The sequence below is a fragment of the Camelus dromedarius genome, chromosome 9, assembly GCF_036321535.1.
Source record: "Camelus dromedarius isolate mCamDro1 chromosome 9, mCamDro1.pat, whole genome shotgun sequence".
Classification (NCBI taxonomy): Eukaryota; Metazoa; Chordata; class Mammalia; order Artiodactyla; family Camelidae; genus Camelus; species Camelus dromedarius.
In genome coordinates, this window is record NC_087444.1 from 74,903,979 (window position 1) to 74,923,262 (window position 19,284).

The window sequence follows — 19,284 nt, forward strand, 5'->3', positions numbered from 1 at the left end:
GCAGTGGGGAGTGAAGAGGCGGCAGAGAGGAAAGGAAAATGAGGAGAGAGGTGGGGGCTATGTTTATAAAGAGACTGGCATACAGTTGGTGCTCAATAAATGCCCATTCCCTTCTTCAGGAGAGAGGAGCCAAGGCAGAATGGAAGGGAAGAAACCACCAAAGAGGAAAGCCAGGGAGGAAAGATAGCCTAGGAGAGAGGGCCAGGGGTGGAAACTGCCAGGCATACAGTAGGCGCTCTTAAGTGTTAGTTCCCTTCCTGAGAGAAAGAAGATGGGCAGAGGAGGAGGGGCGAGGCAGAAACTCCAGCAGATAGAATGACCAAGAGGAAGCGTGATGGAAGGATACAACACAGGGAAAGCAGTGGGCACAAAGTAGACAATAAATGCCCGTACCCCTCCCTGGCAGCGAGCACAGAGGAAGCAGCCAGGAGGGAAGCCAGCCAAGCAGGAAAGAGAAGGGCAAGCTGAGCCTGGGAGGCAAGCAGTGACAGACAGCTGATATGAGGAGTAGCACACAGCAGGTGCTTAATACATGCCTGTTTCCTCCCCCAGGGGGGAGCTGGCAGGGCAGAGAGGAAGGAGAAGAGCTGGAGGAGAGAAGGAGCCAGGGAGGAGAGAGGAAATGAGGAAGGGAGGGTGTGAGTGCGGGTGAGGCACACAGGAGGCACTCAGTAAATGTAAATTGTCTTCCTTAGAGGAGAGAGAACAGGAGGAAAAGGAAGACAGGCAAAAGGAAAGGAAGTTTGGTCTAGGGAGTCAAGTGCAAAGGAAGCGACAGAATGGGTGGAGCAGAAGAGAGGAAGTGACAGCAGAGGAGAGGACACACTGGGAGTAGGCAGTGCAGGCAAATCACGGGGCACACAGGAGGCACATAGTTACTGCTTGTTCCCCTCCCCAAAGAAGGCCCAGAGAACACAGGGAAGGAGAAACTGGCAGAATGAAAGGGGCAGGGACAAACAGGCAAGGGGAGATGAGGTGGGATGTTGATTGCCTGGCATACAGTAGGTGCTCCATAATTGCTTATTTTCTTTCCTGAGAAAGGGTGGATGGAGCAGAAGGAAGAAGTCAGAGATGAAGGAACAGGGAGAATTGAGGGAGAATGGGAGTGTGAGGAAATTGCCCAGCACACAGTAGGCACTCAATAAATGCCCATTTCCTTCCCTGGCAGAGAACAGAAAGGTGGAGGACGGCAGAGACCACAGGTCAGTGGAGACGGGAGGGTGACAGGAGAGGAGAGAAAGCACAAGCCATTGCTTGGCATACCATAGGTGCTCAATAAATGTGTGTTCCTTGCCTTGGCAGAGAGCAGAGAGCCCAGAAAGATCAGGAGAGGACAGTGGAGAGACAGGGGAGAAGGAGGGTGTGGGGAAGGGGGAGAAGATGTGTAAACTGCTGGGCACACAGTAGGTGCTCAATATATGTCCACTTCCTCCCCTAGGAGGGAGCAGAGTCAGAAAGGAGAGAAAATGAATACGGAAGGAAGAAAGGAATTGGGAAAGAAGAATGTAATAGAGGAGACAGTGTCTGTAAATTCCCTAGCACGCAATAGGTGTTCAATAAAGGCCCACTTCTTTCCAGGAGAGACCAGGCGGAGCAGCAAGAAGTAAAAGGAAACAGGAAGGGACTGGAGAGCAAAAAGAGTATAAGGTGCAGAAACAGTGTATGGAAATTGCCTGGCAAACACCAGGAACTTAATAAATGCCCCCTTCCAAGGAGGGGAGCCAGAAGTGTGGGAAGAACAAGCAGAGGGCACAAAGGGAGGGGGGAGACAAGAGAGTGTCAGGAGGGGTACAGAGACATTTCAGGTACATAGAGCAGGTGCTCTGTAAATGCCTGCCCCCTTCCCCAGCAGAGCAGAAAACAGGCTGGGAGCCGGCAGAGACCCGGGAAGGGAGGCCAGAAGGAGGAGGGTGAGGGAGGCAGGCGGGGTAGTGTGAGGGGAGAGGCAGCCGCCCGGCTTTTGGTGGCTGCCCCTCCCCCCGGACCTAGCCCATCCCCCAGCTGCCCCGTCGGAGCCAGGACAAGGGCCCCTTGTCCTGGGCCTGGCACAGCCTGGCAGGAGGGGGAGGGGGCCACCCAGCCCTGTCGGCTGTGCCTGGGGGGATGCGGGCACTGCCTAATCTCTTGTCTTTCAGCCTCCGAGTCTCTGTGTCTCTGCATCTCTCTATCTCAGAGGTTACTCCCCCGTCCCCCAACTCACTCTCTGGGTCCTGCTGTCCCACTGGCTCTCCCGCCTGAGTCCATGCCCCCCACCCCACCCTACGCCATCCCGGTCTGTCTTTCTGTTTCTCTGCCACTGAGTCCCTGTCTCTTGCTGTCTCTGGATCTCCCTCTGCGTCCATTTCTCTGTCTTTCTACCCCATCTGTCTGTCTATCAGCCTCTGTTTCTTGTCCTCTCTGGGAGGGAGGAACCTCGACGCTGACCCCAGCCCCAGGTTCCCGACCCCCACCCAGCCGGGACCAGGGCGGGGATGCCGAGCTCAGAGGCAGAGGGGTGAGGAAGGAAAGGAGGCAAGAGGAGCAGAAGGGTCAGGACAGAAACAGCTTTATTCAGCAGAAACTGCAGCAGAGAGCCTGGTGGCCTCCGTCCAGGGAGCTGGAGAGGTCGGGTCAGAGATGGGGAGAAGGGGTGTGGGAGAGAGACAGAGAGAGAAAGTTAGGGAGAGAGAGGGAGAGACAGACAGGACAGGGAGAGATTGAGAGAGACCAAGAGAGAAGTAGGGGGAGAGACAGACACAGAGACAGGGGAGAAGGGAGAGGGTGGAAGGGTCAGAGATGGAGAGAGAGATGGGGAGGGAGAGAGGGAATAAGGGAGGGAGAAGTGGAAAGAAAGAGACAGGGAGAGAGAGAGAGAGCGAGAGAGGGGGAAAGACACAGAGAGATGAGAGAAATGATGGAAGAATAGAGAGAGGAAGAAGGAGGAACAGAGGCAGAGTTAGCAACGGGACAGGAAAAATGGACAGCAGAAGGGTCTGGGATGGGAAGAGACAGAGAAAGACAGATGGAGACGAGAGAGAGAGAGAAGAGAGAGAGAGAGAGAGAGAGAGAGAGAGGGAGACAGAGAGAGAGGGGGAGAGAGAGAGAGAGAGAGAGGAGAGGGAGAGAGAGAAACACAGAGAAACAGAGAAAAAGAAGCAGAGAGAGAGAAAAAAACAGAGTAAGAGAAGGCAACAGAGAGAGAGAGAGACTGAGAGCCGGAGAGGGGAGCCGCGGTGCGGGCGGGACGGCGGGGAAGTCAGGAAGGAGCGCGGCCCCTCTCACCTGGCGTCGCCGGCGGCCGCCCCCCCTGAGCCCAACCGGCCGATTTAAAGGGCGCCTGTGGGGCGGGGTCGCTCCCCCAACTGCCTTATCTGGCCAGTCCCGGGCTCTGCGAGCTAAATCGGGCCTCAGCTGTCAGCACCCGGGGGGGGCGCAGGACAGCTGTCACCTCCGCCGGCACCTGCCTCATGACCGCGGCCCCCTCCTTCCTGCCTGCCACGGGGTGGGCACTGAGAGGCCCCTGCGGCTCTGCATGGGGCGCCCTCAATGGGCAACTGGGGACCCCCAGGAACCCCTCATCCCCCAAAGCTCTCAGACCAGCCTGGCTCAGGTGTTGTGAGAAGTGGGGGCCAGCGAGGCTGCACGGGGTGGTCTGCACCCACCATTAGGGGCAAACAATAAGCGCTCGATCCGTGCACAGGTTTGGCCTGTTGGTGCTCCAGACTGTGCTAAGCGGGAGGGGTTAGCACAGGAGCGGGGCTGGGAGCAGGAGGGAGGCTGCTGGGACCCCCACACCAACCTCCCCTCCCCCCCTCGCCCTGTGGGCTCCACTCAGACCATATTAGGTCACAGCTGAGGCGGCACCTGGAGAGGTCACTCAGGCCCAGGAATAGAAACACTCAGGGAGCCCCGCCAGGCTGTCTGGGACAGGATGGGGCAGGCGATGGGCACAGGAGGGGGCCCCAGAGGGCTCAGGGAGACAGACTCAGAGACAGAAACTGAGAGAGACACGGACAGAGAGAAACACCCAGAAAGAGAGACCAAGAGGGGGACACAAAGGGAGAGACAGAGGGGGTCAGAGACTGGGGGTGGGGGCCGCCCCCAGAGTTGGGGTGTCCTGGGACCCTGACAATTTCCCCTCGTGTGCTGTTTGACTTCTCACCTTACAAGCTGCCCTTTGACCTCAGGAAGTCTTGGGAACCAGAACCCTCCAAGTCCAAGTACCCCCATCGCCACGGGCCACCGGGTCCTGCTGGTGTCCGCTCCCTGGCTACCTCTGGAGGCCCTGTGGGCTGCGGGGCCAGGATCCATCCTTGTCTCTTATCACCTCCTCAGACAGCTACCGGGAGGAATTACTCCCCCAGCATTCCAGGGCTAATTCCCGGTTGTTTCCAATTCTGGAATGCCCAGTCTCCCCTACCACTGGCTTCCTGGAGAGCCCCCCTCAGCCTTCTAGAGCCAGCCCAGCCCCATCACGTCCCCCCACCTTCCTGTGGTCCCCACATTGTCTCATGAGACCCCTGTGAAAGCCCCCACCACTGGGACCAGGGGTCTTCACATCCCCTGTGTTTTCCTCCCAGCCCAGGAGGGTGAGCACCCAGCTGCACAGGCCAGACCCAGAGCTGCGGCTCAGGGAGCTGGGTGTGAATGGCTGCCAGGACAAGGAAGCTGCAGGGAGGGACACTGGGCCCTGGGGAGGGCACAGAACAGGAGAGGGGCTGCTCAGGTGAGAATGTGGAGAGAGGACATCTAATGGGAGCCTGTCCTTCCTCTGCTCCAGTCCCACCGGGCACCATCTTCCCCCTCCATCACCTCTCTGCTCTCTCTCCCTACCTCCCTCTGCTCCAGCCATGCCGGCCTGCCTCAGGACCTTTGCACTGCCTGTTCTCTGCCTGGAATGCTCCCGCAGACCTCCCTGTGGCTCCCTCCGTCCCCTCTTTCCAGTCTTTGCTCACACTCCTTCTCAGTGACACCTTCCTCTGCCCTAAAGAATTCTAATGTTATATTAGTTTCCTCTGGCTACTCTAACAAACTTAGTGGCTTAAACACACACTGATTCTCTTATACTTCTGGAGAGGGGAGGTCCAAAATGAGTCTCACTGGGTTAGAGTCAGGATGTGGGCAGGTTGGTTCCTTCTTGGAACCTGGGGAATAATCTGTTTCCTTGCCTGGTCCAGCTCCCTGAGGCCACCTGCATTTCCTGGCTTCTGACCACCTCTTGTCTTCAAACCACCCTTATGCCCCCTGCCCCATGTAGCATCTCTCTGACCTGGCTTCCTTCCACATGTCTCTTTCTTCAACGCTCCTTCCCTGTTTCCTTCTCCACTTTTAAGGACCTCGGGATTACATTGGGCTGACCTGGACCAGGACAGTTTCCCGATTTTAAGGGCGGCACATTAGCAACCTTCGTTCCCCTTTGTCTGGTATTCAAACATATTCGCAGGTTCCAGGGAACCTCATGAAGGCAAGGATTTGTGTTTTCCCTTGGGGCCTCCACCCCCTCCTCATGAGGAAACTGAGGCCCTAAGAAGTGAGTGACTCCTGTGAGGTGGCCAGGCTGGGAGGTGGCAGAGGGCCCAGCTGCTGGCAAGGCCTGCCTGGGCCTCTTTGATAAACTAGAGTAACTGAAGGCAAGGGGCCCCACCCCGGTGCAAGGCGGGCCAGGCCAGGGGCAAATCATCAGGTTTATTGAGGCAGCCGTGGCACTGGGGAGCAGGGAATTTGGAGAAGGGCCTGTGGCCTCCACTAGGTCCATGAGCTGTGAGGCCTGGCCCCTTTCCCGGAGCTTGGGAGCCAGACGTGGACGTGCAGGGTTCATGCCAGGCTGGCAGCCGTGGTCCCCTCCTCCTCGGGGTCAGTCTGTCCGCAGCCAGGAGCCCTTCTCCTCCACCTCCTTGGTCACCACGAGCAGCACCTCGCACAGGCCCTGAGCCATCTCGGCCGCCAGGAAGGCCCTGGGAGGAGAGATGGGGAGACTGAGGCCTGGGGGAACTGGGGGTTGCCTCCCAGGGAGGGGGTTCTGGCGCCTGGCCCCACCCCAGAGTCACTCCCCCTCACCTGACGCCATCCTCGTCCCCCAGGATCTCGGGCGCCCGCAGCTTGGAATCCAGATTGTAGTAGATGCCGTCCACCTGGCGCAGGGCCACCCAGTGCCGCCGGCGCAGTGGCAGGGACAGCAGCCCCAGCGACACGGGTGAGGGCAGGTTCAGGATCAGCCCCAGCACCTGGGGCAGGGCCAGCTGGGACAGGGGCCTGAGTGGCAGGGCAGAGACACCATGGTCAGGGCCCGGCCCTCAGTGTGTGCCTGCCGGCCTGACATTACAGGGTGTGTGGAGCCCAGGGACTCTCTTCCATCTGCCCACCCTTTGCTTCCTTCCACTCATCTGCCCCCCACCTCCCGAAGCCTTCCAGGCAGCCATCTACCCGACAGCTTACCCACCGTCCACCGCTGATTCTACCCATTAGCCATCCATTATACACTGCCCACCCATCAAACCCCTCAGCTGTCTAACAACCACTCACCGTCCAACTACCCATCTATTATTCACCCAAACATCATCCCCCTCACTGATGCAATCAACCATCAGCCAGCAGCCAGCCATCAACCCAACTTCTCCACCAGCCACCCAACTCCTCAGCCACCCTTTACTCATCCACCCATCCGTCCGTCCGTCTGTCCATCCATCCATCTACCCAACCACCTACTGGCTATCCACTGCCTATCAACTATCCATCCTTTATTCACTCAACCACTCATCCATTCATATATCCCATCACCCAATCACCACCTACCCAACACATCCAACCATCCATCCACCATCCACTTAGTCACCCAGTTCCCATCAATCTACCATCATCCATCCATCAATTCATCCCGTTGACCGTTTAATCATCCCTCTGCCATCTCCCAGCCATCCATCATCCACCCTTGCAAATCTTCCACTCATCTCCCCCTTCCTTCCTCCCTCTATCCACCCAGCCCCTCCTCTTGCTCTATCCCACCCTGACTGCCATCACACTGCACCCACTGTGCCAAGCTCAGCACACATGATGCAGCACTTTGGGTCACACCTCCTTCTGTCCCACCACACGGCAGCTAGGCCCTGTCCCTGCAGGGCGGCCATGATCACGTTGACGTCATAGTTGCCAGTGCCCAGGAGGCTGCGATGGGGGTTCAGCCGGGAGTCTGGAGCCAACCTGGTTGGGAGGTGGTCAGGTCCTGAGTTGGTGGGTCCTTGGAAAGGCCTCACCCTCCCACAAAGCCCCAGGGTCCGTAAGTCACCCAGCCTTTGGACTCTTCACCCTCTCTTCTGCCTCCATGACTCATCAGCCCCAAGCCCTGTTTCTCCCGTCCCCAGACTCTCTGCCCTGTCCTCCAGGATTGGTGCCCTGTCCTCCAACCACATCTCTCTGCTCAGGCCTTGCCCTCCTCTACCTGGACCCTCACTTGGCTTCCAATCTCCCCCCTCCAGTCCTTCTCCAACAGAGGCTGGGGGCTCTTGCTACACTCAGCACTGATGCTGCCCCACCGCTGCTCCCAGCCCTCCCTGGCACCCCCATCACCCCAGAATAGAGTCCCAGCCTCTCGGCCTGGCCTTTGAGGCCTTGCATGGTCTGGTCCCTGCTGGCCTTCTAGCTTCAGTCCCGTCAAACCCCTCTGTAGTCACCTTGTCCCCAACCACATCTCCTGTGCTCCTGTCTCCCTGCCAGACTTTCCTCCAGCGGCCCCCCAGCCCAGAAGGCCCACCCTGCCACCACTCTGGGCCCCACCTTGTCTGGACAAGGGCACCTTTGTTCTGTCTTTGGGCCCTTGGTGGGCAGGGCAGGGGGAGGGGTGGGCGAGGGGAAAGTTGTGTATTCTTTTTCTGTGGATCTGTTTCCCTGGCTTCCCTTGGGACAGGGCTCATAGCAGACTCCTCTCTGGGTCTCCAGCCTGGCCTTACCATGAAAGAGTTGGTTGATCCCTGTTTTGAATGATAGGAGAGGAATAGATTCAAAAATAGTCAGAGGGGCTGGGGCTCTGCCTGAGGATGCTGGGGTTGGGGGCATGGGAGGGCTGTGAGTAAGAGATAGGGAGACAGGGTCATCTCTGGGTGTAGGATCAGCAAGGGACTGACTACAGGGGAGGAACTGAAGGCTGAGGGGAGGGTCCAGGAGACGATGGGACCAGAGCTGTGGAGACGGAGAGGAGGGGATCGGGCAGAGAGATAATAAAGATGTAATGTTTGAAATCTTGAATAGTGAGGAGCAGCATTCCAGGCTGCCAAGAGCAGGAAGCTGTGCCAGGCAGATAGAACAGCCCGTGCAAACACCCAGAGGCACCATGAGGGGGTGCTCATTGAGGGACTGGAGAGGAATTAGTTTGAGGGGAGCAGTGAGATATGAAGCTGCAGGGGCAGGTGGGGATCAGAGCACATAGGGTTTTGGTATCAGAGTGAGGAGATTGGGGCTTCTCCCAGGGGTGCTGGGGAGCCACAGGAGAGCTGGGAGCAGGGGAGGAGCAGGGTCAGTGCTGGAGCTCTGTGTAGCATGGACTGAATGAGATAAACCAGAAGCTGAGAGGCCAGAGGAGAGTGGGGAGTAGGGCCCAGAAAACAGGATGAGGCCTGATCTAGGGGCCAGACCAGGGGGACGAACATGTGCAGGAGGCAACACCTCCGTCTCTGAGTCCCAGAGTCCAGCCCAGGCAGATGGGGCAGCAGAAAGGCCCGGGGCTCTGCCCCTGCCTTGCTGTGCGGCCCAGGTGGATTGCTCCGCCTCTGTGAGCCCTGCTTCTCCAGGGGTTAGGGTGGGTGATGATCACCTCTTGCAGATTTCATCAGCAGCCTCCTGGCTGAAGAGCCGCTGCTGCAGGACGTTGTTGAGGGCGTGGACGGCACAGAGCTCCAGGCGTTGCCGTTCGTGGTACACGGAAGGTTGGCTTGGCTGAGCTCCTGGGGCCTGGGACATGCCGTCCTCGGCTCCTGCTTGGGGGGTGGGGGAGAAGGTACTCAAGGGCCTGGGATCTGGAAGCCCAACCTACCAGCAGGCCCTGGGGGCACTGTCATTGACTGGGGGCTCGGGCAGCCTGAGGCGACCGTGGGCCCCTGACTCTGCTCTCCTGGCAACAGAGTACCTCCATCGCCTGTTTCTAGAAAACTAGCTCTCTCTTCTGCTCACTTAACAACAGAGGATCACTCCCGCCACATCTTTAAGTCAAAGGGTCCTTATGGTGGTCACCTAGCAACAGAACCCCCCCTCCCCTGTCCCTAGGTAACAGGCTTCCTTTCTGGTTACCTAGCAACAGAGGGCCACCTCACCCCCACCACACTAGGTAACCAGTTTCTCCTCTGGTTACTTAGCAATAAAGGAATCCTCCTCTCCTGTTTCTAGGTAACAGGGTCTCTTCTAGTCGCCTAGCAACAGGAGACTCCCCTCCCTTGTCGCTAAACAACAAGAGTTCTCTCCTCCTGTCACCTGGCAACAGGGCCCCCTCCCCCGACACCAAGTAACAGAGACGTTTCCCCGACCCGTACCCCAAACGCGGCGCTCGCCCGTTGCCTGGCAACGCCCCTCACCCCGCCTGACTCTCTGTTCTCCCGAACTGGGGGCTCCCGCATTCCCCTGGGCGGCGGCTCTGGGATCCGAGAGCCAGGCGGGCGGCACCGCGCTGACTGGGCAGAGAGACGGACTACGGCTCCCGGCGCCGCCTGCGAGCCGGACTACGACTCCCGATGACCCTCGCGAGAGCGTTTGCTCCTCGCGGAACGCCGGGCAGCGTGGCCCGGAAGTCAGCTGTCGCCCAGAGAACGCGACTACAATTCCCGTCGGTCCCTGCGTTGAGTCCCGGCAATATGCACTACAGAGGCCTCTCCTTCGCACGCTACCACGCCCCCTGCTGCTCGGAGGATTCTGGGAAACCGAGTGAGTAGGCTCTCGCGATAGTTTCAGGCATGCTGCTTCCCATATGCCCGCTCCCATATATGCCCCCACCCGGTGGTGCTGTTATGCCTAGGGTGAAGACACAGCGTGACGTCACAGAGGCAAAGAAGTGATCAGACACCAAACCACTCGGGGAGAAGAGCCTCCAATATTTACTAGGACAGGAGGGAGGTCTGGGGACACTGAGGCCAGGGCAGCAGCAGGACCCTGGTGGTGGGGAGGTAAATGAGTTGAGGATGTCCTCTTGGGAATGAGGAAGCTTCTCAGCAGAGATGGATCCCTGGCTTGGAGGGGAGCTGGCAGCAGCCTGTTGGGGAGATATAGGGAATGAAAAACCAAGACAGAGAGATGAGGAATGACAGATAACTGGAGGAAGGGACAGACCAAAGTGGAAATGGAGGAAGTCCTGGCCATGGGGGACAAAGACCCAGAGAGAGGAACCAAATCCCAGAGAGAGAGGGACAGAGACACACATGGTAGGGTCCCAGAGACAGGGGAAACAGAGGCTCAGAAAGAGGAGACTTGGACAATGATAGAGATCTATAAAGATTCAACGTCGTGGAGTAGGTGGTTAAGGAGACAGAAATAAAGATCAATCAATCAGTAGAGGCAGAATCAACCGCAGACTCCGACAGACCCTGAGACACAAGCTCTGCAGAGCACAAGAGCCCAGGGCTTGGGAAGAGAGGTCACTAGTACTGGGGAGGGGCCTGGCCGCACCCAGGAGGCTGCGCCAGAAGGTGGTGACAGTGGCAGAGCCAGTGACAGCGCCTGGCTCGGCAGGGTTCTCTCTGTGGGTGTGCACAGCAAAGCTTCGGCCTGTGGGGCCCGGGGGTCCGCTCAGCTCCACATCCACCACGTGCATGTCCTTGAGGCTGGGGCAAGCAGAGTGGTCAGTCCTACTGGCCTGGCCCCGGCTAGGAACCCCTTCCAGCTTTGCTCACCTGAAATCAGCCACAAGCACCCCGATCACACGGTCGAAGCCCAGGCTGGGGGCGGCCAGGGCAGCAGCCGCCATGGTGTTGGAGTTTCGGGGGGCAAAAGGGCAGAGCCCACGGACAGGGCCTTCATAGAGCACAGTGCGAGGCCTGGTGCTGTGCGCTGTAGCCAGGGGTCCCTCGAGCCGGAAGCCATCGGGGTGTGTAGCCATGGTGACACGGAGGCTCTGAAAGTGAGAGCCTGAGTCAGGGAGACTGGGGGCTCTCTGTTGGCCCCCTCCCATTCCTGGGGAGCCCAGCAGGCCCTAACCTGGAGGCCCCCGGCATCATCCAATCTGGTGATGTCCTCAGTGCCCCACAGGGCTCCCCGGGCCACAAACACAGCATGGCTCCAGCGATGCGAGGCCTCCAGGAGCTGCTGCTCTGTGGTCTGGTCAGCCAGGGCTGAGGGGGACCCCACCTGGGGCAGATGAAGGTGGAGAGGGGCTGAGGTCAGGGGACGAATCCCATTTTAGGGTGGGGTGGTGGTGCCAAAGCGGAAGAGGCAGGGCTTACCAGGAGATCGGCATAGCGCAGGATTTCTGCCCCAGATTCCTGGATTATTTTGGGATGGGCCACTTCCACCACAAGGTCAGGGTGCCTGGGAGAGGGGAGAGATGGGGGAGGGCCTTGGAGAGGTATTAGGCCTCCCCTCCTCAGATTCCCTGAGTCTCTGGAGGCCTGTCACTCTTCACCCTGGCCTGGGAGGGGAAAGGGGATGGAGGCTGGTCCTGTTTTATATTGGGGTGAACCCAGGCCCAGAGAAGGTACGGGACTCGCCTGAGAGCACACAGCACCTAAGGGAAACCAGAACAGGAGCTTCAGAAAGTCCTACTCTCTCATGGCGAGGTCACTGACCTCTCCCCGAGGGCAGCAAGGCTCTGGAGCTGGAGGGAAGGGGGCACGCTCCCCGCCATTCGTCCTGGGTCACGATTCCAGACAAAAACAAGTTCTAGGCCCAGTTCTGGTCCTTGAGTCAGCAAGTGGGAGACAAGGGACTGTCCTGGGGAGAGGGAAAGAGATTCAGAGAGAGGGGGACGGAGAGAGACCCAGAGGAGGCCGGAGCCCTGCGGTGCGGAGTGGAAGATGCTTAGGCAAAGACAGTCAGCCAGGCCACAGATAAAGATGTAGATGAAAAGTGTGTGGAGGACCCCGGGGCTCTGGAGGTTTCAGAAAGGGGCCTGGGGAAGAGGCCTCAGGGACTCACCAAGGCGGCCATAGCCCACTATCCCCACCTTCCTCGGGACCGTGCTGAGAGCCATGTCCTTCCGTTTGCTGGTCTGTGGTCTAACCTCCACTGGCTGCTCGCTGCCGCCCCCAACCCCAACAAGGTCTGGGCAGCGGCTGATCTTTGGACATTTGACCCTTGAGCCTCTCCTGAACCTTCCTCCTTTCCTGCAATGGCCCAGAGAGGCGGGTGTTTGTATGCTGCTTGGGGGCAGGATGAGAATCCTGGGGGCCGTGGGCAAGACGGTTTTGGATTCTGGTGCCCTGTGTGGCCCCCTTATACCCGGCCCATTCCTTCTCTGCATCACAGCGTCCTCCCTTCCTGCTGATGTGGAAAATTTCCTCTGCAGTCCCCTGCCCCCCTTTTCTGGCTGGCCAGGTTGTCATGGAAACTTCATCCTGCTTGGGGTGGGGTTAGAGAGGGTTGGGAGCAAGGGAGAAGAGATGGTGGCAGGGGACTCTGGGCTCTGTCTGTCCCCTTGCTCCTGTGTTTCCAATCGCCACCCTTGTGGCCACCCTCTCTGTGACTTGGCACATGTGTTTCTTGTCAACATTCATCCTCTGTATTTTTCTCCCTTGGTTCTCTGCCTCTGATCTCTTGTTCTCATCACGGTCTCTCCATCTCTCCTGGAGCTCCATCCCTCCAGCCCCCACCCTCACCTCCTCTGGGCTGGTTGCCATTCTGTCCCCAGCCAGGCCAGGCCCTCATCTCCTCCCTACCCCAGGGTTTGAGGGAAGCCTGGTCTGGCAATGCCTGTCTCCCCACAATACAGCAGGAGCTGGAGTTCAGCTCATCTAAGCCTCAGTGGCCCTTGTCTCCCCTGGCTTCCCCAAATCCAGTGGAAGGATCCCTTCCCCCAGCCCCTCTGGGTAACCTCCCTCCCTCCAGTCTGATCATCCCTCAGTTCACCTTGACTTCTCACCTTTTATCCTCCCCTCCCCCAGCCATGATGCTACCAGCCTCTGCGCCCTCTCCCCCACTTTGTATTCTCACTCCCATGCCTATCCCTCCTCTCCTCCCATGGCCAAAGAGAAGCCTGTGAGGCCCCGAGTATCCCCCCAAATGAGCCCCAGCCACTGTGCCTCGCGGGTGCCTGGCATCGGAAATGGCGGAGGCTGCGGCAGTGTCGGCTCCCTGCCCCAGCCACCACCTGGTACCCGCTGCAGTGTTGCCATGGCAACCAGGATCGGGCCCTGAAAGAGGACGAGAGAGAAAGAGAGCATGAAAGAGGGAGCGAGGGGGAGCCAAGCATTGCTCAAGAGGAGAGTCCAGACTCGACAAGCCTCCAGAGCAGACAGGCCGGATAGATAGAGCCAGGGACCCCAGACATGTCCCAGAGGCCGCTGCCACGGCCGATAAAGGAACAATTTGCTTTAAGAGCCCTAAGTTGGGGAGAGATAAGATGCCGTGGTGCAGAAACAGCCTGGGAAGAGGCGCAGGGCCAGGCACAGGGACTCGGTCCAAGCCCTCTCAGAGCACCCAGAGCCTGAGTGGGGTCGTAGGGGATTCCTGCCTGCCCTGCCTTCCATGTGGGGACTCCACTGGACCTTGCTGTCCTGCACATGTGTCAGACCTGCTGTGTCTGCAGACTGGGCTGTGCCAGGAGCGGAAAGGAGGCTGGGACCTGTGCTGCTCTGCGGCTCTGTCTATCCAGAGCAGGGCCTCTTCCTGAGTGAGGAAGGTGCTGTAAGGTCACTCCTGCTTCCACGGGTCTCTGCCTGTCTAGACAGCTCTGGAGGGCCCCAGCCCTCTGGAGCCTGAAACGCCAGCCCCTTGGCCTTTCCCAGGCCCCCCAGCGGCTGCCCACTGTCCTGGCTGACCCCTGGCATTTGCTCCCACTCGCTAGCTCTGTCCCTCCGAGGGCTCTGCGTGCGTCCCCTGCCCTTCTGAGCTACATTGTAGCCCCCTCCCCCTCTGTGGGCCTGGACTCTGCCTCCTGCGCCTGAGTTAACAAGACCGAAGTGCAGACCCTTGGTGCCCCGCCATCCCGGCTGCAGCTAGAGCATCCTTCACAACCCTTGCATACCCAGCTCACTCCTTCCCTCCCCTGCAGTGTGACCCGCTTTCTCCGTGGCAGTGTCTTGAACGGATTTGCAGTGGAGACAGACCCTCTCTGGTTTGGCTCTGTAATGGGTTGAATTGTCTCCCAGCAAAAGATATGTTGACATTCTCACCTCCATGACCTCTAAATGTGACCTTATTTGGAAATAGGGTCTTTGCAGGTGCTCAAGTTAAGATGAGGTCATACTGGAGTAGGGTGGTCCCTAATCCAACATGGCCAGTGTCCTTATGAAAAGGGGATATTTGGACACAGAGACATGCACAGAGGGGGATGATGTAGTGACACAGGGAGAATGCTTTGTGGAGATTGGGGTGACACGGCCACAAACCAAGGAACATCTGGGGCAATCAGCAGCTGTACGAGGCAGGGAAGGATCCTCCCCTGCAGATTCCAGAGGGAGCACGGCTCTGCCTGCACCTTGATCTTGGACTCCAGAACTGAGACACTCAGTTTCTGTTGTTCTGAGCCACGCGGTCTGTGGGACCCTGGAACAGCAGTGCTAGGAAACCATAAAGGCCACCCTCGATTTCTGCCGTGAAGTGAGAGGCAGGGGGAGGGGACCCCCATACATGCCTCAGAAGGGATGCAGGGAGGTTAAGTATGAGTGCCAGGTGTGCTGGGTGACCGAGTCCCTCTCTGGGACCTCTGGGGTGAAGGGTCAGGGGCTTAAGACCACCCGAAGGTGCCAACTCCCTCAATGACCTTCCAGATGGAGCCTATGACACTTGGAATTTTCCATCCTCTTTCTTTGCTGCCCACCCTCATTCCCCCTGCTTTCTCTCTCCTCCATGCTTTCATGACCCCAAAGAAAAAATTTTTTTTTACTTTTTCCGTGTTTTTTTTTTTTTTAAAGTAATTACAGAGCAGGTAGTCGTTGACGCAAACCTCCCTTCAGTATCAAAAGAGTCTGTGGGGCAGGAGAGGGCTGAGGGCGATGGTGCCAGGCGGGTTGAGGCCGCCCCGCCCGCAGCCGAGGGGGCCAGGGGCTGGGAGTGGACTCCCCCAGGGCAGGGCCAGGGTACTGGGAGGCTCTGACGTTGTGGCTGTCTCTTCAGTTTCAAGGGCGGAGGGATTGGGGGGGACAGGCGTCAAATTGCAAAAAAATGAACCGTAAAAGGGGGGCTGTTGGGGTTGAGGGGAGAGGACACCCCTCAAAAAAGCTCCTCTCTCCCCTAGAAGGCGGCGGAGGGCCGGGAGCAGTTGGTCGGGAGAGCGAGGAGGAAAAGCGGAGGGTTCCGGCCACTTCTCCTGCGTCACCTCCTGTCACCGGGGAGGAGAGTGAGGCCGGAACAACGGGGGCTCCATTGCCAGAACCCCACCCTGTCCTCGCTGGGGCCAGCCGCCCTGGGGTCCGGACACGGGTGGGGCTCCAAGCTGCCAGCCCCGACCTTCCCTGTGCCGGGGGGCTCGGGCTGTGGGGTGGGTCCCAGTCCGGCCCCAGCCCCGTGGTTCCCCCCACCCTGCCCCCGGGGCTTCAGATCTGCGTCTCTTGCACGTTCTCCTTGGAGCCGCTCTTGAAGAGCAGAGGTTCGTGGATGGAGTTGAGGCCCGGCGGGCCCTTGCCCCCGCAGCCCCCGCCGCTGGGGTTGCTGCTGTAGTGCGCCTTGAAGGCGGCCGCCACGTAGTGGTGGTGGTTGAGGTGGTCGCGCTCCAGGGCAGGCAGGGCCAGGTGGCTGTCCCCGCCCCCGCCGCCCCCGCCGGCCACGGCAGCGGCGGCGGCCACAGACACCGCAGAGGCGGCGGGCAGCTCGTCCTCCACGTTGATAATCTCCACCGTGCGCGTGGGCCCGTGGTGCTTGTGGAGCTGGTGCTGCTTGCGCAGCTTGTAGAAGGCCACGAGCATCACAGCGGCCATGAACGTGATGGCCACGAAGCAGCCGATGATGATCTTGGTGGTCTTCATGACGTCGTCCAGGTCCTTGAGGGCGTTCTCCGTCACGTCCGTGATGGGCACCGTGAACGCCTTCTCTGTGGGCCGCGAGGAGCGCGGGGCGGGCGCCGTGGTGGACGACGAGGCCGGGCCGGCCGCCTCCCCGGGCCGGCGCCCGCCCCAGACGCCATCTGTCGTGGGCCCCGGCGGCTCCTTCTCCGTCCCCCGCGGCTGCAGGGCCTCCTCTCCGGGCTGCGTCTCCAGGGTCTCCACCGTCACCGTGGTGAAGTAGGTGTAGCCGCCACTGCCCCCTCCGCCGCCCCCTCCGCCCCCGGGGCCGCCCCCGCCTCCACCGGCGCCGCCGGCCGCCACGGGGTCCACCGCCGAGACGTTGAGCGTGGCCGAGGCGGTGGTGTTGCCGGCCGAGTTCGTCACCATGCAGGTGTACTGGCCCGTGTCCTGCACGGTGACGTTGGTGAAGTTGAGCGTGCCGTCGTGCAGGACGGAGATGCGCACGCGGTAGGAGCCGTGGGTCATGAGGGTGCCGTTGGGCGTCAGCCAGTTTACGGAGGTCATGGAGGTGCCCGTGCGGCACTTGAGCTCGGCAGCCATGCCCTCGGTGACGTTGAGGTCCGTGGGAGGCTCCACGATGACCGGCGCGTAGCAAGTGAAGTGAGACTGGTCCAGCTCGCCGATGTAGCGCCCCTTGAGGCCAGCAGGCGCGTGGCAGCGCGCGCAGCACGTCGTGTTGCTGGGCACCGTCTCCTTGAGCCACCAGCTCAGCCAGAGCACGTCGCAGTTGCAGTGCCAGGGGTTGTGGTTGAGGTGGACGCGCTCGAGCCTGTGCAGGGGCGTGAAGAGGTCGTGGGGCAGCGACATCAGGTTGTTGTGGGACAGGTTGAGCTCCTCCAGCGACTTGAGGTCGTCGAAGGCGTTGCGCTCGATGGTGGCCACCTGGGCGTGCATCAGCCACAGCTTACGCAGGCTGGTAAGGCCCTGGAAGGAACCCGGGCGGATCAGGTCCAGCCGGTTGCCCGACAGCTCCAGCTCCTCTAGGCGCACCAGGGCCGTCAGGTTGGGGATGTCCTTGAGGTTGCACATGCCCAGGTTGAGGTAGCGCAGGTTCACCAGGCCCTCGAAGGCCGCCTCCGAGATGTATTCCAGCCGCTTGAGCTCGCCCAGGTCGAGGCGCCGCAGCGAGGGCACGCGGTTGAAGGCGTAGGAGGGGATGCTCTCGATGGGGTTGTTGCGCAGCCAGAGCTCGCGCAGCTTGGAGAGGTACTCAAAGGCCTGCGTGGGCACCGTCGTCAGCCGGTTGTCGAACAGCTCGAGCGTGTTGAGGCTGGGCAGCCCGTTGAAGGCGCCCACCTCGATCTTGCGCACCAGGTTCTTGCTCAGCTGCAGAATCTCCAGGTGCCGCAGGTGCTTGAAGGTGTCGGTCCGGATCACCTGGGGTGGGGGAGGGGAGACACCATCAGTGCCACTGATACTTGTAGGGAGGACCACAGAGTTTGGAGTGCTGGCAAAGGCGCCGAGCCTCCCTGACTCTCCATCTTTGCCGACGGGAGTGTGGAAAGCGGTTTGATGGTTTCTTAGAAAGCTAAATAGAGAGTTAGTTACCCAGGACCCAGCCACTCCACTCCAGGGTATTTCCCCAAGAGAAATGAAAGGGCATGTGCATCCAGCGGCCTGTGACGGGGGCTCCCAGCATCTGTGTTCATTACAGCCTAAGCTGGAAACCCAGTGTCCGCCAGCAGGTCAAGGACACACTCGGTGTCTGTACAATGGAACACTACAGCTCCCCAATGAAAAGGAACAAACTTCCAACATAACGACTTGGAGGGATGTACTGAGCAAAAGCAGCCAGACACAAAGGAGCACGTGCGGTAGAAGCCCATCCAGTCCTCCAGGGGTCCTCTGAGCCTGTGTGTGTTGGGGCAGGGAGAGGCAGGCTGGGAAGGGGTGTTAGGGAGGCTTCCGGGCTGATAGAAATGTCCCTAATTGGGGTGGTGGCTACAAGGGTGAATGCAACTGACAAAACTCCTCAAACTGTACCCGTAACACGGGGGCATATTATTCTATGTAAATTACACCTCAGTCACACAGATTAAAAATGGTTACACCAGCAGCTAACATGCACCGGGCACTTTTTCAGTGCCAGATCTCGTTCTCAAGGCTCCATAGCCAACAACTCAGTTAATCCACCAAACCGCCCTGGGAGACAGGTACTTATACAACACCTGCAACCGTGAAATCCAGAGAGCTCCAAAAACCAGAAGGATTTTCGTAAGCTTGGCACCAAATTCCATTTGGTGGCAAAACCTGATCAGAACCCATGGGGAGCTGTTTAAAGCTTTTATTGATCCTACTCATGTGACTATTCAAACATTCCACCCTAGAAACATTCCCACATTTGGTTAGGGTATATGATTCACTGGGTGCTGTAAAAATACATTCTGTATATTAATATTTTCCTTTTAAAATAATTTTAAAATTAAAGTAGAGTTGGTTTACAATGTGTTCGTTTCTGGTATACAGCGAAATGTTTCAGTTACACATACATATATTCTTTTTCATGATAGGTTATTTCAAGTTATTGAATGTAGTTCCCTGTGCTATACATTCGAACCTTGTTATTTATCTCTTTTATATATAGTAGTTTGTATCTGCAAATCCCAGACTCCCAATTTATCCCTCCACCCCCTCCTTATAAGTTTGCTTTTTATGTCTGCGAGTCTGTTTCCGTTTTGTAGATGGGTTCATTACTGTCTTCTTTTTTCTTTTTTTAGATTCCACATATGAGTGATATCATATGGTATTCTTCTTTCTTTTTCTTGCTTACTTAGTATGACAGTCTCCAGGTCCACTCATGTTACTGCAAATGGCATTATTTTATTCTTTTTTGTGGCTGAGTAGTATTCCATGGCGTATATATCTATATATCACAAATTATTTATCCAGTCACCTGTAGATGGACAATAGCTTTCTAATGTCAGATGCCCAAACACACTTAGCCTCAAGGGTTACACATGAGGGATTATGAATTATCTCCATCCAAGTGGGAGGAATTGGAGGTACAGAGAGGTGTAGTGACTTGCCCAGGGATGCGCAGGAGGGGATGGCAGACCTGGGATTGGACCAAGGTTGTCTAGCTTCAGAGTCCTGACTCTTAATTCCTGAACTTGGCTGCCACCTCTCAGGGCTGATGCTAACGGACCACAGAAGAAGCAGTGCTGGGCTGGCCATG

The 19,284-nt window shown here is 58.4% G+C and overlaps 3 protein-coding genes across 10 annotated transcripts in view; all 3 read right to left on the bottom strand.

Annotated features, from left to right (window-relative positions):
* Positions 1 to 5,645: 5,645 nt before the first annotated feature.
* Positions 5,646 to 9,695, bottom strand: JOSD2 (Josephin domain containing 2). Of its 4 annotated transcripts, none has more exons than XM_031457114.2 (5): positions 9,495 to 9,686; positions 8,783 to 8,945; positions 7,051 to 7,176; positions 6,037 to 6,231; positions 5,646 to 5,933 (listed from the first exon to the last, which is right to left on the bottom strand). In XM_031457114.2, exons 2-5 carry the CDS (start codon positions 8,926 to 8,928, stop codon positions 5,834 to 5,836), a joined length of 567 nt encoding a protein of 188 aa, XP_031312974.1. In that variant the 5' UTR covers positions 8,929 to 8,945; positions 9,495 to 9,686; the 3' UTR covers positions 5,646 to 5,833. The 4 variants fall into 4 exon arrangements, with proteins under 4 accessions (XP_031312974.1, XP_031312976.1, XP_010991442.2 ...); XM_031457116.2 differs by having other exon boundaries at positions 8,783 to 8,942; positions 9,537 to 9,684; XM_010993140.3 differs by having other exon boundaries at positions 8,783 to 8,942; positions 9,495 to 9,684.
* A 216-nt stretch (positions 9,696 to 9,911) lies between these two features.
* Positions 9,912 to 12,197, bottom strand: ASPDH (aspartate dehydrogenase domain containing). 3 transcript variants are annotated; one of them, XM_010993138.3, is made up of 7 exons: positions 12,085 to 12,197; positions 11,736 to 11,880; positions 11,394 to 11,478; positions 11,149 to 11,298; positions 10,845 to 11,065; positions 10,621 to 10,775; positions 10,030 to 10,207 (listed from the first exon to the last, which is right to left on the bottom strand). In XM_010993138.3, exons 1-7 carry the CDS (start codon positions 12,137 to 12,139, stop codon positions 10,164 to 10,166), a joined length of 855 nt encoding a protein of 284 aa, XP_010991440.1. In that variant the 5' UTR covers positions 12,140 to 12,197; the 3' UTR covers positions 10,030 to 10,163. The 3 variants fall into 3 exon arrangements, with proteins under 3 accessions (XP_064345920.1, XP_064345919.1, XP_010991440.1); XM_064489850.1 differs by lacking the exon at positions 10,621 to 10,775 and having other exon boundaries at positions 9,912 to 10,207; positions 12,113 to 12,177; XM_064489849.1 differs by lacking the exon at positions 10,621 to 10,775 and having other exon boundaries at positions 9,913 to 10,207; positions 12,085 to 12,182.
* A 3,379-nt stretch (positions 12,198 to 15,576) lies between these two features.
* LRRC4B (leucine rich repeat containing 4B) overlaps positions 15,577 to 19,284 on the bottom strand; it is a 38,301-nt gene continuing 34,593 nt past the window's right edge. For all 3 annotated transcript variants that reach the window (XM_064489751.1, XM_010993137.3, XM_064489752.1), the window contains exon 3: positions 15,577 to 17,486. In XM_064489751.1, coding sequence (XP_064345821.1) covers positions 15,642 to 17,486 — 1,845 coding nt within the window. In that variant the 3' untranslated portion in view covers positions 15,577 to 15,641. The remainder of the gene's footprint in view (positions 17,487 to 19,284) is intronic.

Coding starts and splice junctions, on each gene's coding strand:
- JOSD2 (XM_031457114.2), bottom strand. CDS start 8,928: ATGTCCCAGGCCCCAGGAGCTCAGCCAAGCCAACCTTCCGTGTACCAC. Junction 7,177..8,782: donor GCTGATGAAATCTGCAAGAG/GTGATCATCACC, acceptor CCTCCCAACCAG/GTTGGCTCCAGACTCCCGGC. Junction 6,232..7,050: donor GTGTGGTGGGACAGAAGGAG/GTGTGACCCAAA, acceptor CCTGCCACTCAG/GCCCCTGTCCCAGCTGGCCC.
- ASPDH (XM_064489849.1), bottom strand. CDS start 12,139: ATGGCTCTCAGCACGGTCCCGAGGAAGGTGGGGATAGTGGGCTATGGC. Junction 11,881..12,084: donor AGTGGGCTATGGCCGCCTTG/GTGAGTCCCTGA, acceptor CCCTCTCCCCAG/GACAGTCCCTTGTCTCCCAC. Junction 11,066..11,148: donor ATGATGCCGGGGGCCTCCAG/GTTAGGGCCTGC, acceptor TCTCACTTTCAG/AGCCTCCGTGTCACCATGGC.